Source organism: Mixophyes fleayi, chromosome 7, assembly GCF_038048845.1.
Source record: "Mixophyes fleayi isolate aMixFle1 chromosome 7, aMixFle1.hap1, whole genome shotgun sequence".
NCBI lineage: Eukaryota > Metazoa > Chordata > Amphibia > Anura > Limnodynastidae > Mixophyes > Mixophyes fleayi.
Window position 1 is genome coordinate 128,813,564 of NC_134408.1, and position 19,078 is coordinate 128,832,641.

At 38.5% G+C, this 19,078-nt stretch overlaps 1 protein-coding gene across 1 annotated transcript in view; it reads left to right on the plus strand.

Moving 5' to 3' along the window:
- LOC142098165 (sodium channel protein type 2 subunit alpha-like) overlaps positions 1-19,078 on the plus strand; it is a 156,289-nt gene that overhangs the window by 55,175 nt on the left and 82,036 nt on the right. The window contains exons 2-4 of the mRNA XM_075180724.1: positions 7,444-7,762; positions 12,936-13,054; positions 16,768-16,857. Coding sequence (XP_075036825.1) covers positions 7,496-7,762; positions 12,936-13,054; positions 16,768-16,857 — 476 coding nt within the window. The 5' untranslated portion in view covers positions 7,444-7,495. The remainder of the gene's footprint in view (positions 1-7,443; positions 7,763-12,935; positions 13,055-16,767; positions 16,858-19,078) is intronic.

The following is a 19,078-nucleotide window of genomic DNA, read 5'->3' on the forward strand; positions in this document are numbered from 1 at the left end:
CCATGGTGATGTGATGGCATCATCACCACGACCCCTCATGCACTTGTCACATGACCTCCGCTCAGGTTAAGTATTATGGCGTATGACATGCCACCACATATGCCCCCACTTTTCGTAATTGTAGGGAAATTAAAACAAAATGTATTTATTATTCTAATCCTTCTGTTGGAAAATCCCAGGTGTATAGTTGGTCTGACTGAAAAAGAAATGGCCGCCAGCATTCAAGTACTTTCTGACAACCTGTGAGTGAGGAGTGCACTGATTTTGGGAATTCCAGATGATCTTAATAACATTGTTCATCTATCCTGACATCCTGACAAAAAAGACTCCAAAAGCTCCAAGCACAGCAAGTACAGTGACATTGGAGAAGAAGAAATGGTAATGAGAAAGAAGGGTAGAGGGTCCTGCTCGTAGGAGCTTACATACTAAAGGGAGGGGAAACAGACAGCAGGCACGAGAGGACTCAGTGGAGGGGATCAGGTACAAGAGGAGACAGGGAAGTGGGAGGTGAGGAGAACAAGGCTGGAGAAGGTTTGGTGGATAGCTGGTACGGTTGCTTTGAGGGAGAGATGGGTTTTGAGAGTCCGTTTGAAAATGCTCAGATTAGGGGACAAACGGATGGAGCGAAGGAGGTCGATCCAGTGCAGGGGGGGCAGCACAGGAGAAGTCTTGAATTCTGGCGCGGGATGAGGCAATCAGTGCGGTGGAGAGGAGACGGTCATTGGCCGAATGCAGGGAACGGGCGGGAGTGTGGATTTAACGTAAGTTTATGCTTGTGAACCCATCTCACGTTTTGTTTACGTCATACAGTAAAATAATTCTAGAGTGGTGGACAAAACATTGTTATTGTTAAGGCTTAGATAGAAGATACTAAGGGGGAAAAAAAACACACACACACAGAAAAACAAATATATCTATATAATAATAATAATATAATAATAATATAATAATATATATCTATATAATAATATAATAATAATAATAATAAATCTATATAATAATAATAATTCTATATAATAATAATCTATCTCCAATAATATAGATTTTATAAGCAGAACTTGAGCATTCTACAGAAGTGCTCTGGAAAGGCTAGCGGTACAGGACCATTTTCACTCCAAGGTATGTGTGTATTTGTCAAGCATGTCGTGATTGTACTTTTTTTCTCTGAAACATCAACTTACTGAGCAGTGCGTGAGGTCTATTAACATATGCATGAAGGCAACAGCTGCAGGGCTTGGAACCTGTGAATCTGTGCGACAGCACTACGAATGCTATGTGGAGCAGACATTCTGTTCTAGAGCCGCTTTACAGAGCACCTTTATCTTAAATTATATTAACAGCAAAACAGTCTGGGCATTCTAAATACTACATTTCTGTTTTAAAGGAAAACCGTATGAGTTATATATATTTGAATAATATGAATAAAGAAACTGCAGGGAACTGAATGTAGAGCCACTATTAATATTCACCACGTTTTTCCATAATAAAAATTATATATTTGGCAATCATCATCATCATTTATTTATATAGCATCACTAATTCTGCAGCGATGTATAGAAAATATTTTTCACTCACATCAGTCCTGCCCCATTGGAGCTTACAGTCTAAATCCCCTAACACGCACACACACATACCGAGACTAGAGTCAATTTGATAGCAGCCAATTAGCCTACTAGTATGTTTTCGGATTGTGGAAGGAAACTGGAGCACCCAGAAGAAACCCACGGAGAACATGCAAACGCAACAAAGATAAGGTCATGGTCGGGAATTGAACTCATGACTCCAGTGCTGTGAGGCAGAAGTGCTAACCACTAAGCCACCGTGCTGCATATTAATATACACCACGTTTTTCCATAACAATTATGTATTTGGCAATCTGACAGGCATGCTGGTACATGTAGTGTACAAGGAGCTGCTAAGCCTGCCACAGAGAGTCACACATTTATTTCATTCCACAGATATTATTTTTACATCTCCCTAAAACTGTCAGCATCTATATTCACACCAAAAATTCTCTGCTTGTGATGTGGCGTCCATACTGAAATACTCAAGCAGCAGAAGTAAAATTAGTTAAGCAACAATGGAACATGGTTATATATTTTTATTGGAAACACATTTTTCTTTTTCACTCTACTAAATCAAAGCAGATGTAGCTATTTTGGAGGGTGGTTAGATAGTGCACATAGTCATATTCACTGTATTCACCAGAAGGGAACCCAGCTTATACAGAAATCAAAATAATGATTGATAGAGGAATGTAGTTTCAGTTCTAAATGCATCTTCGAACTGACCTAGCGTAGAGCTAGCTGCACTCAGGGGCCATCAGACATTTGGAAAAAGTACTCCGGCTAGTAACTCATCATAGTGATTGACTAATTAAAGCTTTGCAATCAAGTTGCGTTGACCATCTGGTGAGCTCAGCATAGGGTAAGCCACAACTGGCAGATCTATAGCTTAGAAAATGTAATACATTTTGTACATGTTTCTTTTTTTGCATTGAACTTCCCTATCTAGTGCATCAAAATAACATACAAAAAACCTCATCTATGACCCATAGCCATCACAAGCTCCGCAACGCAACTACTCTAAACAAACGGCATGCATTCTAAGATTATAATTGTTCTACAAACAGAATGATTATACTATGCTCTGGAGGCTAAAATGATGAGCATTGTGATGAAGCTCACGGATAAGGATTAGTCTGAGGAACGCACTTGTGTATTAAATTAGATGTAAATTACAGGCTAAATCAAGCTTTTGTTGTCAGATTTTTTAATTCGTTTTAGTGCTGTACAACAAAGAACAACATGATGGCACGTATGTGTGCTGGATTGGGTCATGGCTTTTACAGTCTACTGAGAAATTAGTTCCAACTTCAAATTATGAATCGTCACTTTTCATGCAGTCTTTTGTAGCTTAGACTAGGGGGCATATTTACTAAACAATGGGATTGACAAAGTGGAGGAGTTGCCTATAGCAACCAATCAGATTCTAGTTATCATTTATTTAGTACATTCTACAAAATGTCAGCTAGAATCTGATTGGTTGCTATAGGCAACGTCTCCACTTTTTCGGACACGCAGTTTAGTAAATATACACCTAGATGTTTAAATAGTAGTGTTGTCTTGTTTATATTTAGGTCTATCTTTTTATTTATTTTTGCTATTCAGATAAAATATAAGCTGCGGCTTGTCATTCCCATGCAAAACTACATTAGTGCATTTAAAACATCTAATAAGGATTTGTTTTTGTTTTTTGTTTTTTTAAAAAACTTTATTTGAAAAAAAAAATTGTCACACGTTATAGAGATTTGATATAAATCAATGAAGATTTAAATAAATAACATCTTGAACTGTAAATAAAAAGAACAAATGAGGTGATAACATAGTATAAATAAATAAAATACAATATTTGGAAGTTATTAAGAAATTTGTTAAGAGATGTGAAGGAGTGTGATTATAAATTAGGTATTTAAAGGGAGAGAAAGGGGGGGGAAAGGAGGGGGGGATTGAGACCAGGGGCTAGATTTACTAAACTGCGGGTTTGAAAAAGTGGAGATGTTGCCTATAGCAACCAATCAGATTCTAGCTGTCATTTTGTAGAATGTACTAAATAAATGATAGCTAGAATCTGATTGGTTGTTATAGGCATCATCTCCACTTTTTCAAACTCGCCGTCTAGTAAATCTAGCCCCTAATCTGGTACTCCTGGTGGGCTGGTATTTTGGAATATGATTCTGTGCTCATCCGTATTCAATATTATTTATAGGAAAAGGGATGATATATTTTGAATTTGATCAGGCGATGGTTTGGGACAAGAGGAGTTAGTGTAAGTGAACCAATCACACCAAATTTGTGAGAAGTTTTTTTGTTTAAATACACTAAAAAAAAAATTCAATAGATGCCAAATACCAAATTTTATTTAGAAGTTGTTGTCTAGAAGGGGGATCTGGGATTTTCCAATAATTTTCGAACAGGCATCTGGCTGCATTGGGAATCTGAACAGACAATTTCTCTCAGTATTTGTCTAGGATATTGATAGGAGAACCAAGGAAAAAGGACCATGGGCATTTAGATATATGGACATTAGTAATGTCGCTGATCAAGACGGCAACACCATCCCAGAAAGAAGCTATCCTCGGGCAAGACCATCTAATAACAATTTGCGTATGTAATAAAGAAGAAGTCCATACAATACTAATCATTACATTTGGTTGGAATTTAATTAGTTAATAAAAATATCAAAATTGTAATTATCATGGATGCGCCATTCTTCATATGCACCAGGGACCCCAGTGACTATAACTGAGCCAAAACTCCTATCTCCCCTACCACTTAGCATGTTTCAGGCACCTCTATTACAGCCATAAAGGGACCCCAGCAGATCATGCATAGTAAGCACAATTTTGTTTTTATTAATATTAACATATTGCACTTCATCATCATCTATTTATGTAGCGCCACTAATTCCGCAGCGCTGTACAGAGAGCTCATTCACATCAGTCCCTGCCCCATTGGAGCTTACAATCTAAATCTCCTAACATACACAAACACAGATAAGGCCATGGTCGGGAATCTAACTCATGACCCCAGTGCTGTGAGGCGGATGTGCTAACCACTACGCCACCATGCTCCCACTTCAAATAATTTCACTTTGTGATCTTTTTAGTTGTGGGTGTAGATGTTCATTAACATGTATTCTTTAACACACTCCCAAATGCTGCTAGGGTGAGGTGAGCTTTCTTAATGGCTGCTATATCTGTCCTCTTCTGTTTAATTTGCAGAAAGTGCCACTGGTATTAAGTACTGGCAAACATCAAACAAAAAGAGAGGGAGAAGAATATAAGAATTTAGTAAAATAAAAACGTGAATAATTGCTGCTGTTCGAGAAATAACGGAATACACACACAGAGGGTCACTGAGCATTTCCTCCAATAATCACTGTGATGAGCACTGCAAAATAATTTAGTAAGGAGAAAACTGTGCCTGATGCATGATACCGAGAGCAATGTGGGGAAGACGGATATTTTTTTAAATTCTAATTTAGTGTATATTATGCATTGATGCACTAAATTATATATAAAAAAAGCTTTTTAAAGAAAATCCTGTATCCAAGCACTTTGTATAATATATTAAATATGTATATTGTTAATCATAATAGTGGTATGTGTTCAGATAAATTGCAGTACCTGATACATATACATTCTGCTATTCTTCTATTGTCTCTGTCCATACACTGTGATCTTGCTTGATGTGTTCTTTCTCTCTATCCATAAAACTCTGCATTGTTCCGATAATTGGACAAGTGTGCCTCTGTGTCAGCCAAATCTAACCTACTAATACATGATCACCCTGGTCATTAATCTGACACTTCCATTCTTCTACTATCTTACCATTGGTTTATCCTTATCATAGATCAGGAGAGTGAGTGGACATCGGGGCTGTCTTTATTAATCGTCACTATTGTGTGAGTAAATGTTTTTATTGGTGGACGTGAACCTAGAAAGCTGTTTTTCTGTAAAGTGGAACTGGTGCGTGTAAAACGTGTCCTATTAAAATAAGATTGGGATGAGGCCCGATTTGAGGTGGCAGAAAAATAAAATACTTTTGCTGGAAGAAAAAGGCTGTGCCCCATCCTGCAAAGCACAGACCCCCCTAAATGTGACTTCTCCATCCCTTGATCTCATTGAAATAATCTCGCCTTGCAAAACAAAACCTAGTTTTTCCATATCGATGGAAAGGTAGGAGCACTCATGAGCATAATCTGTATAAGGCAAGGAACATCCCCGATTTACCTACCTGCTATCATCAGATTGTGCCTATGTTGCACCCAAACATACTCTTGGCGCACAAATCTCCATTTGTACAGCGAGTTTGCACTTTTGCAGCCCTTTCATAAATGGGTCTTACTGGTAACATTATCAGTAGTTCTCAGCTGCTAATGTTTATAACCCACAAATTAATGCTAATGCCAGACTTGCAGCCATGTTGTATGTAACTATACTGCAGTATTGTCAGCATTCTTTTGGCATTCTGCACTCATGTAAATTTCTTGCATTCTATGCTTTCTGCTACAACTTATAGTCACACTGTTGTCTGAAAGTCAGACAAGCCATCTATGCTAAAGACTAAGCAGCCTGGGTTACAGGGGGAAGGGGGGGGCTGGCAAATTTTAGCCCGGGGGGCAAAGCTCGATGGAGAGTCAAGGAGAAAGGACCATGGGCACTTAGATATATGAACATTAGTAATGTCCTTGATTAAAATGGCAACATCATCCTAGAAAGAAGTTATCCTCGGGCAAGACCATCTAATAAGGATTTGCGTAGGTGTTAAAGAAGAAGTCCACACAAAACTAATTATAACATTTGGTTGGAATTTAATTAGTTAATAAAAAATTTAAAAAATGTAATTACAATTACCATGGATGCACCATTCTTTATATCCACCAGCAGCCTATTTTAAAGAAAGAAAAAAATGCAGGTGGCCCAGTGACCGAGACCAAGGAAACCCACCATGGGGCAGGGGAGCAGATACCGCTCTGCCCCCCTGCCCGGCCAGCTCCTGCTGGGTTACCAACAAAATTGTTGAATTAATTGACAAAAATGTAAAGCATCAAGCTGGCCATACACAGTAAGAGCTATTCATCCAATCTGATCAGACAATCATATCTCTGTCTATTGTGGACACATACGATAGCCAAACTGTAAATATCTGGTCATTTGGCAATCGAGCTGAACAGGTGGGTGACTAGGCGCACAATCCTTGCAATTAGCCAACGACAGCGAACACAGTTCATATTTTGCGACTAAATTTTGATCTGTATTATTGATGTTTTGGCTCCAATCATGGAACATTTAAAACATTGCACAACCTGATTTAGGCTGGGTACACACTAGAGAAAATTTCTCCCCATGTGTTATCATTAACAATTTTACCAACAGCTGAAAGTCCCGCTCAGCATTCCGAGTCATGTGTACACACTATACACATTTTACAAGATTTACCGTCAGGTCTGTGCTCTTCATCTGTCATAACCATCTGCTGAAAAGATCGTGACTCTGTAAACGCTATGTAGATCTGCCTACACTGATGGCCGTGCGTATGTGCATCTTGCAGAATTAGAACAACATTGTTCCATTGTTTACCAAGATTTTTATTCCATTTATAAAATCAAATGAAATGATAAGATGTGCTTTGGAACGATAAAACATGATCGTTGGAGTGTACATACTAATGCGATATCGGACCTAACATTCTTTTATTGTGTGATTGGCCCGATCATCGGGTGAAAAATCTGTTTCGTGCACCCAGCCAAATACATGTTTGACCATCATTAGAAAGTGTTTTTGATCAACAAATGCAGCCTTGTTGCTTTAGAACCTTAGGCCTGGATTTCTTGACTGTCTTTATCTTCTGCTAACATTGTGTTTCCCTGTCCTTACAGAATTCCATTATGAAAGGAGCTAAGCAGTAAATAAAAGGTGCAGGATGAAAAGATGGCGCAGGCACGACTTGTACCACCAGGACCCGACAGCCTACGCTATTTTACAAGGGAGTCTCTTACAGCTATCGAGAAGCGCATTGCAGAGGAGAAAGCAAAGAAGCCCAAACAAGACCACATCAATGATGATGATGACAATGGCCCTAAGCCAAGCAGTGACTTGGAAGCGGGCAAAAGTCTGCCGTTTATATACGGTGATATACCTGCGGGAATGGTGTCAGAACCACTGGAGGACCTAGATCCATATTATATGAATCAGAAAGTAAGTTTGGCCTTCAAGTGGTTGCTGCTGCCTTTAATTTCTGTAGAATTCTGAAAGGAAATTGTGTTGTTAGATAACTCGTTGGATCATAGGATTCGGGAAACCGTTTGTAGAGTTGCTGCTGTTGCCATCCAAAAAACCAATGATTCAGACAGCCAGTGATATTCATATCTGTACAGTCTCTAAGATCATCTGTTATTTAACTATCCTTACACTCACAAAGACTAACAATAGGAGTTATTTACTAACAAGTGTTAGAGTACAAATGTACAGTCCCCTATAGTTACCAATCGACAATAAGCTTTTTCAATGTGATGCAAGTTCGGCAACTGTCTGATGGGTTTGTTTAGGCTTTTGCATATTATATTTGTGCATAAAATAACCGCTAAGGGTGTCTTAATTTCTGGTGTGTTGACTGTGCAATACGTTGCCGTATAATGTAATTACTGTGCCGAAATGATCACTTCTGGCATACAACATGCAAGGTTTATAAAGAATTATTCAGAAACTTCCTAAATTGTAAATAGTTCTCCCTGATAAAGAATCAGCACTGCTACGCAGAAAAGGACCAACGCCATAAATCAACCAAAGCATCTAATAATATATTTTTATTGCCTGTCTCTAAAGCCGCCCATAAACGCTGGAATTCCAATGACCAGTTAGGTCATTTTAGACCTAATTGCCAAAAATCAGTACATGGCCCAGAATAAACTGCTGATACCGACCGGCATCTTTTCGGGATTGATCAGATGTTGATTGGAACTAGTGGAAATGGCTGTCATTGGATTATCACAACGTGATCATGTGTAAGATCATTCTCCAGACGCACTAATTGTGCCCTTAAGGATCTGTCCGGTCAATCTGACAGTCAAGTGCCAGATCTTTCTCATTTGGACACAATGGAGCCATTCTGTGCTCAGATTGTGCTGCCATAGCTGTTAGTTTGGGGACGTTTAGGTCATGTAAAATTCCATGACATTGACATAGGTCTGAAAGGAATTGCAAGAATGTTCCATACATGTTCCAAGAAAGAGTGTACAAATGCAGCTACCCATTGTTTATGGAGTAAAGAGTGTACACAGTATGTGACTTTAGGTCTGAGCTCCCATGTGTCCTGTTTTTGTTAAATTATTTATGAGTTAGTAATGATGTTAAAATGAATTATACTGAAATGTGCTGTTAAATAATAATGGGCTTATTATTATTGTGAATAATGGCCCTATTACTTCATGACCATGTATTATGGACACTATTTCATGTAATGTATTCTTGGGAATTCTTCCCAAAGTAGATATTAAGGATATTTGAAGTACTTGGCCTTGGAATGGTAATATAACTCCTTGGTGACTTGTAGTACCCATATCATATAAATTGCAGTCTGAACATTTCTACCTGTGTTACGTTTAGTGCACTATTATGGTGAAATATACTTTTATTGTTTAGAGCTCTGTACAGGATATTGAATTATGTTGGACACGGAACAAACAATTATGATTTAAGTCCCTTCCAGCCACAAACAGAATCTCATTTAGAGAATCAGCTTGGTCAATATTTGGCCATAATTGATCATTAATCTTGTTGACCTTTCCATCAGCAATTGACTTAATTGTTACAGTAATCATTAGATAACTCATTGAGAGCATATTTGCAGCTCCTGTGAATGCTTGGCCAGTTTCATTGTTTCTGAGAAAGCAAAAGGAAAGGCTGCTGCTGTCACACAATCTATGTTTATCTGCCTGCAAATTATGCCAAAATCCTCAAGTGCCATTCAGAGTTCATGTCTTAAATGTCATTTTGGCTAGAGAAGCACAAGCATTAGAATATATTAAATAAGTCCACTCGATGTGATGATTTGCAAAACTTTGTTATTAAAGGATCTGCCCAATGTTTTAATTAATATTCCCCAATTCTTTATAAGATGATTTTCAAACATAGTTACTCATTTATTTATTTTTTAACATTATGTTTGAAAGACAATATTTAAACTTCCTCTGCAGTGCTGTTATTCTGCAGAGAACGGCTGCTTGGCTGCCACAAATCTTGCTGGATCCGGGCGATCCACAACGGAACCAACTTTGTCAAGTGAGTTTGCAATAAAACCGGGCTGGGCTTTGACAGTCTCCTCGTTCCTACTTAACTGTAATTTATTTATAATAATAGACAGTCAGGTAGCTATTGTATCTTGGAAATGCCCCAACTAATTTTCAGTCTGCAATTTAAGGTGCCATGCACACTATGATTTTGACGGCAAGTAAAGCCGTTTTAGACCTAATTGACTGCAAATAGCTGTGTTTATGGGCCCAAAAAGAAGATCTAAAAGGATCAACGGCTGATCTATTAGACGTTGTGGATCTGACTGTGTCTGAGGTCATTGTCTGAACGCGCTAATGGGGTGCCATCGGCCCTTTGTGCTACATGGAAACAGACCTTTAAATGCCATAAATAAATGTCTCCCAACTTGGGACAGAGGTGCGTGGATTTATCACAATGGAGCTCTGGCCACATGACTAGGAGTATGCCTGGTGCTTTTGAAGCACTAGGCTGCCCTTGAACCCCCTCCTGACACCTATCAATTGCCACATGCACCAGTAGCAGGATCACGCCACCCGTTCACATGCAGAGCAGCACTGAATGAGCCGTAGCTCCCAATTTCCGGATCATGGGACAAAAATGTCTGGGGGGACAGAGCCCTCAAATCAACACCATCTCCCCTAAGTTGGGACAGTTGAAAAAGTGACCTCTGTCTTTTGTCAGAGGCATTATTTGCAGTTTACAGAACTACACGCTGACGCTCGTGTCTTAGTTTATTAAAAAGATAGTGCCACCCAGGGTCAAAATGCCCATTAAGGTTACCAGCAAATCTTATTATGAGCCCCAAACCTGATTGGGCTCATATAGTACATTTATTACGAGAGAAACATGGAGTTGCTTTATTTCCCACTGGTTTCACTATATTATTTTGATACAGGTATGGCCTTTTATCTGGAATGCTTGAGATTTGGGATAAAGATGAGGGTTTTTTTCTATAAATTTTCACATCACCCCTGGCATTCCCTTCTTATTTATTTGTGTAGCAGTGCTCCTGTAGGAAGCCCTGCATACCTAAATCCAACACAGTTCATCAGCACCGGCTAATAGTACAAATGGCCACAGCTAATGACTTAAAAAATATAGAAATGCTTAATTTAATAAATATATATTATTAAATACCTTGGTAAATCGTGAAATGCTTCTGTAGCTAGTAGTACTTTCATATAATGAGTTTAAAAATGCTCGTTGTTCTTTGTATGTTTTTAATTTGGTAGTGTTTTCAGGTTTTAGAGTATTTCTAGATATAGGGGTATATTCACTGAACTGCGATTGGAGATGTTGCCTATAGCAACCAATCAGATTCTAGTTATCATTTATTTAGTACATTATACTAAATGACAACTAGAATCTTATTGGCTGCTATAGGCAACATCTCCACTTTTTCAAACCCCCAGTTTAGTAAATATACCCCATAGTGGTGTAGTTTGATGCTTCCTTTCTTAGTTTTTCCCTCCATGCATGGTTTCTAAGAATTTAATATGATGCTTGTTTTCCCTAGGGTTTGGTCTGTTGAGAAAATGCACAAAACAATATAGTAAAGTAGCTGAAGTACCCGGCGTTGCCCGGCTTTAAATCTTCAAGTTATTAAGTTATCAATGAGTTGGATGTAACTGTCAACCTTTTGAAAATAATTAGCAGCTTAGCAGCTCTTACAACACACCCATGAGGTGGCTGCCCAGTGTAGTTTTTGTTTTTATACTAATTGTCATCCAAATCCATCCAGTGGCAGGCCCGGAACAGGCTCCCCAGGTCAAAGACCTGGCCAGTGTACACCAACAGGAGGTTTCGACCAGGACCTTAAGCCCCCTAAACCTGCCCAGGATCCAACTGGAACTCCTTGCATTGGTTTCATCCCAATGAGTGTAGGGGTGTCCGAATGCATAACCGGACAGACAAACAGACCAATGATTATATATAAGATACATAAAATAGAAGTAATAGTGCAAAAAACATTACAATAGACAGACTAGACAAACTAGTTGGTTTGTTACTGCTGTCAGGTTCTAATTAGAGACATTGTGGAAGTCTCTATTTATTGAGGAAAACAGGGGAACTCGTAAATGCAATGTATGTTAGATGAAGGCATGGTGATGCCGAGGAAGTCCTATGTTTTCATATATGTTAAGTGGTTTGGAAACACTGCGCAGTTATCTTAATTCCCAGGGTTCTGTCCTGATTTCCAGCATTGATCCTAAAGTAAAGAGGCTCTTCTTGATATCCAAAAAGTAACTTAGATATGATGTCTTCAGAACCATTGGACTTTCAGACATGGCACTTTATTTAACGAGGAGGAAGACGAGCTGCAAAAACGCTTCTAGTCTAACGAGAATCTTTGTTCATGTTTGTGGGTTTTCCATTCCAGAAAGAACACTCACTGAAAGTGGGTGCTCCCTATAAGTACATGGGGGCTCCAATAATTTTTAAACAAAAAACTGGGACACCAATATGACCTAAAATTTCCCCAGGGCTCTAAGTCTCCTCCGTAATTCATTTTGCCTACCAAATAAAGTCAGACAGATATAGGTACCTATACCCATTTATGCCATTCATTAGGATTCATCAGTAGTCTTGTAATGGTAAAACAAGAATTATGAGGTACAGATTCCCAGTGGCAAAACTGAAATGATCTGCTGAGAACTCTGGGACATATGGGACCTCTTCAAGTATCAAATATTTTGTAATATGAATACATGTTGTTGGAGTTTAGCACATTACTATGCGTTTATGTGGGTAGTCCAGTTTGAAAACTTAGTAATTCTCACTGTAGGGTGTAATGACTATTTTAGCAATAAATATAGGGATAGATTTATCAAATCTTCTTAAAAGGAAAAGTGGATGGGTTGTCCATAGCAACCAATCAGATTCCAGCTATCATTTTCTAGAATGTACTAGAAAATGATAACTAGAATCTGATTGGCTGCTATGGACAACAACTCCAATTTTCCTTTTTAAATGGTTTTCGGAAATCTATCCCATAGCCTCCTACCTCATATTTGTAAACATTAATTATTGTCAACAACACAAAATGTTTTGAACTTTTTTTAATTGCCTTTTCACTAATTCTTTATTTCTCTTTTTACAGACTTTTATAGTATTGAATAGAGGGAAGGCAATCTTCCGCTTCAGTGCCACGTCTGCCTTGTACATTTTAACTCCTTTCAACCCTCTTAGAAAAGTAGCTATTAAGGTTTTGGTACATTCATATCCTTTACAAAAAGAAACCTATAAAATAATATTTCAAGATGATTTCAATTTTATATCAGCTGTTTCATTCACTAGCATAAAGTAATGTTCGTTTTATGTCCGTTCTTTAAGAACAGTAATAGGAAATGACATTCGGTAGGAGATGTTTTGAAGTTGAAATTTGCTAAGCCTTATTTCCCCCCAAAGAACAACTGCTGAATGTTGCCAGCTGCAATAAAGGGAGAGTCTCTGGATGATCCTTTACTAGAGAATCTACGCAGTTGAAAGTAACTCGCTCATGCGGTGTAATCTAACTAATGAACCAAGAATGTAGTGATGCTGGAAAAGTCAGGTGTTTAGGTCAGGTCAGGGTAATACAGTATAACGCTGGAGATGACGGTTTAGATCTTTATGGAGCGGTTTAATAGGATATAAATAAAGAGTTTGTAAATAGCAAGAACTTAACCTGCTTCAAGGATCCAGTGTGATTTTTGTGCTGAGAGATTGAGCTAAATCACAGTATTTTATTAGATAGACCCAAGAATAGTGTTGTATTAATATAGGTGCAGGTTGTTTGTTGGCTCTATGAGGAGAAATACCATGGACGCATTCTATGTTGGGTATGAAGAATTTAAAATTTCCCTTTCCTATCAGACTATACAAAAGCAAACATGAAAGTCATGCAGTGCAAAGCAGGTTTGTTTTATCTGTTCATAAATAAAGTTTGATTGTAAGCTCTTGGAATAACATTCCTTAGCCGCATCATATTCATGTAACATGCTGAAACTTAATATAATCTCAGGGTGCAGATTCATTCACATCTTACAATTTATAGTGTAAGTAACATGCATGAAATAGACAGGGGTAGCGTCATAACATTCTCTTCTGCAGATTCTATTTGGCAAATAAACAAGATGTCCAGGTTATGGCACAGATTGAGGAAAGACGCTGACACAGTGGGTTATATGAACTATGACATATTCCACTGTGATGATAATTTTCAGCCGTTATACAATAATTACTTTTACTGCAATATGAATGGCAAGATATCAATATACCCAGGGGACAGAACTATACCGAGTACCCAGTTGCCACTGGGAACCCTGGCACTGGACTCCTATTAGGTACAGGCTATCCGTGCCATGTGGGAAAGATAGCTTACACCAAGAATCGATAAACCAGATTATTATTTTATTGCAGTCGTAGAAACGGTGGCGACTAGTACACTAAATGAGCATAGATCACATTAACAGTGGGGAAACATACATACAACCGAATAGTATTAGCAGCCCTTTTGTACTCCTCCTGGGGATGGATCTTGGCCCGTCTATAGTCTGGTATGGGGGTCTTTGCTAACTCAAAACAAGATATAGTACTGCGCTCAACTCTGGGTGGGCAAGAGCTGCACTATAAAGGAATCCCTTCCTATATACAGTCAAAACAAAATATAATGCGCTCAATTGCCTACAATGATGATTGTCTACTGAATAATTGGCACAAAAGGAGAAATGTGGTGTAGGACTACACTTGCAAACTCTTATAGTGCATGATGATTATCATGTATCATGTGATCAGCGTCAATGGTAAACTCAGAGATTGCACATTCTAGTAGGTGTGAATTACTGATAAAATAATTATTCAGTAGACAATCATCATTGTAGGTATTTGAGCGCATTATATTTTGTTTTGGTCTTTGCTAACTGCATGTGCGAGCGTCTGAATTCCTCTCTTGCCATTAAGTTAAGGCATGCAACAAGCTGGGTCACATTTGCGCAGATCCACCAAGACTGGCTGACACATCGGTAAGACTACTCCTAACGGTGCCAACCAGTATCACAGGGCAGCTGAGTACCACTCAACTGCCCGCTGCCATAACCGGCATTAGAAAATCTGTGTTACTGCTGCATAATAATGCATGGGGGCCTCGATGAGACTGCAATAGGAATCCTTACATTCTACTCTGGATCTTAGTTTTCTGCCATCCTGTTACATGCATGAATAAACTATTTAACAGGAATAATTCCTCTGGTAGGGTCAGTGGACATCCACTATTATCCTGCTGATCTCACTTTATTCATGGAGAGACAATCACCGTTCTCTTTACAAGCACATTCATCTTAAAATTTCAGCCATCTAGTACCCAGCAGGAAACAAGTAAGCTGCAGATGGGCCAATATATTGTGCAGCTCTGGAGCAAGACAGGAATACTGGTATAGTGGATAAAATAAATTGTTATAAGCATGGATATTAAATTTCTATTCATCACAGTACAATTATTTTTCTGTTATGACCAAATATGGCCATTTGTGGGCAGAGGTTGGTTGTAGCTGGCTGGAGGTTGGACTGGATGGGGTTTATTTTGTCCCGCATTCGGGATTCTGAATGTTGGGAGTTATACCTATGTGAAAGTTCTTAGTAACTTGCCCCTACCCATAGCCAAAGCCCCAGGGACATAGATACTTTTTAACAGAGTCTCTGTCAATTGTGTAAAACAGAACCTGGAGATCAATATAATTCACCAGCTTTAAATGGCAGCGGAGGCGAGGGTCAGTGGGAGGTACAATCACAAACCACAATCTCTTGGTTTTCGTCTAGGGCTATAATGGGAACAGTACTGAAGACAGGAAATATTGTCATACTCTGATTATCCATATAAGAATATAACAAGAGTATATTAATTTATGATTACACATGGTTATATTAGGGAGGTTAACATAAATGTATTCTGTCCAGTGCGGATAGTCACAGTCCCTCTGTGGTGTCACTGGTTCCTAATGGATCCATAGGTTGAATTTTTATGAATAGTGACTCGGCACACAAAATGTCTGCCTCCTTTGTGTGTAGGTGCCAAATGCTTTTTAAAGGAGATAGTCCTTTCTGACAGACTTTTAATACAAGCCGCCCCCCCCCCCCCTTCCCCTCTAGCTGAATGATGGGCTTCCTTTTTGGGTCCTAGGATTGAGACTCCTTAAAATATACCTATTGCCTCCACACAAGGGAGACAGACGTTTTGTGGACAAATTCAAGATTCATGGGAATTGAAAGTACCTCATACCGTACTACTACTTCCTATGAATAGCCGCACTCCCATAAATATTGATTCAGTCCACAAAATGGCTGCTTCCCCTTGGATCTACGTGGCAGGTTAATTTTAAGACCAATGTCCAAAAGAGGATTTAGTATATCTCCACAATAATCCCTCCATCTAGCATAAGCCTGGCCAACCTATGGCTGTCCAGGTGTTGTGAAACTATAAGTCCCAGCATGCCCTGCCAGCTATCGGTTGGCTATCTACTAGCAAAGCATGCTGGGACTTGTAGTTTCAACACATTTGTTTCATACCCCTGTCATTAGACTAAACTCACTGCTAGGCCTGTAGAATTGCTGGCGTAAATACTTAAGTCACTAGTTTACAAGCAGCATCTTTTCCAGCATCTTCAACCATTACATTGTTTGTGTGGATGATGGATCTCAATGGATTGTCAGCATTTTTTTATAAGGTCAGTAAATGTGTTTAATACAAGTGTATGATAAGAGCAAGTTCATGATAAATGATCTGGCTGCTCTAAAAGAAAGGTCATTTCCCCACAGACATTTCTAATTTAATAACAACATGCAAATGTACAGTAACCAATCAAAGCATCACACAGCACTGCATTATAGATTATGCACGTATATTAATGTATATGAATTTTATTTTACATTTGACTTTCTCCTTGACGGTAACCCACGTTATTCAGCATGCTCATTATGTGCACTATTTTGACCAACTGCGTGTTCATGACCATGAGTAACCCCCCAGAATGGACAAAGAATGTAGAGTAAGTATGTGTTTTATCTACAGTTTTATTGCATTGTATATAATTCATGGATGCCAACTGACTTGTCAGTAAATGTATTGACAATGAAACACACATTTTCACTGATTAATAAGAAAATAAAAGTGGTCATTAAAAATATGCCGACTACCTGTTAAAATATTACCAGAACAAGCGTGCCAACTGGATAATTAAAATGTGCTAAAAATGTATACCTGTCATGTTCTACGCCGATGAAAATGTAATTATTGCCACAATATGGTAAAGAAGATATAGGGGTAAATGTATCAAGCTGAGAGTTTTCCGGTGGGTTTGAAAAACCAATCAGATTCTAGCTATCATTTATTTAGTACATTTTACATAATGACAGCTAGAATCTGATTGGTTGCTATAGGCAACATCTCCACTTTTCAAACCCGCTGGAAAACTCTCAGCTTGATACATTTACCCCATAGTGTTTTTAGTACAGCAAAAACGTACATATTTAACTTGCATAGTATACTTAAATGTCATCATGTGGCCAATATGCCACCATATGTCATACAGTCAATATGCCACCATATATCACTGTATACCATCATGTAACCCTGTATACCATCATATAGCCAATATGTCCCGATATACTCCTGTATACCATCATATAGCCAATATGTTGTCATATAGCTCTGTATATCACTACATAACCCTGTATACCATCATATAGCCAATATGCCACCATATATCATATAGTCAATATGCCACCATACATCATGCAGTCAATATGTCACCATATATCATCGTATACCATCATATAACCCTGTATACCATCATGATACCTATATGCCACCATATAACCCTATATACTATCATGTTATAAAGCCATTTAGCCCTATATTCAATCATATAGCCAATATGCCACCTTATAACCCTGTATACCATCATGTTACCAATATGCCACCATATAGCCCTGTATACCATCATGGTACCAATATGCCACCATATAGCCCTGTATACCATCATGGTACCAATATGCCACCATATAGCCCTGTATACCATCATGGTACCAATATGCCACCATAAAGCTCTGTATAAAGCCGCATATCCCTATATACCATCATACAGCCAATATGCCACCATATAACCCTATATAGTAATCATGTTACCAATATGCCACCATATAGCTCTGTATAAAGCCGTATAACTCCGTATACCATCATATAGCCAATGTGTCACCATATAGCTTTGTATAAAGCCATAGAGCCCTGTATACCATCATGTTACCAATATGCCACCATATAGCTCTGTATAAAGCCGTATAGCTCCGTATACCATCATATAGCCAATATGCCACCATATAGCTCTGTATAAAGCCGTATAGCTCCGTATACCATCATATAGCCAATATTCCACCATATAGCTCTGTATAAACCCATAGAGCCCTGTATACCATCATGTTACCAATATGCCACCATATAACCCTATATATTATCATGTTACCAATATGCCACCATATAGCTCTGTATAAAGCCGTATAGCCCTGTATATCATCATATAGCCAATATGCCACCATATAACTCTGTATAAACCCATAGAGCCCTGTATACCATCATGTTACCAATATGCCACCATATAACCCTATATATTATCATGTTACCAATATGCCACCATAGAGCCCTGTATACCATCATGGTACCAATATGCCACCATAAAGCTCTGTATAAAGCCGTATAGCTCCGTATACCATCATATAGCCAATGTGTCACCATATAGCTTTGTATAAAGCCATAGAGCCCTGTATACCATCATGTTACCAATATGCCACCATATAGCTCTGTATAAAGCCGTATAGCTCCGTATACCATCATATAGCCAATATGCCACCATATAGCTCTGTATAAAGCCGTAGAGCCCTGTATATCATCATATAGCCAATATGCCACCATATAACTCTGTATAAACCCATAGAGCCCTGTATACCATCATGTTACCAATATGCCACCATATAGCTCTGTATAAAGCCGTATAGCCCTGTATATCATCATATAGCCAATATGCCACCATATAACTCTGTATAAAGCCATAAAGCCCTGTATACCATCATGTTACCAATATGCCACCATATAGCTCTGTATAAAGCCGTATAGCCCTGTATATCACCATATAGCCAATATGCCACCATATAACTCTGTATAAAGCCATAAAGCCCTGTATACCATCATGTTACCAATATGCCACCATATAGCTC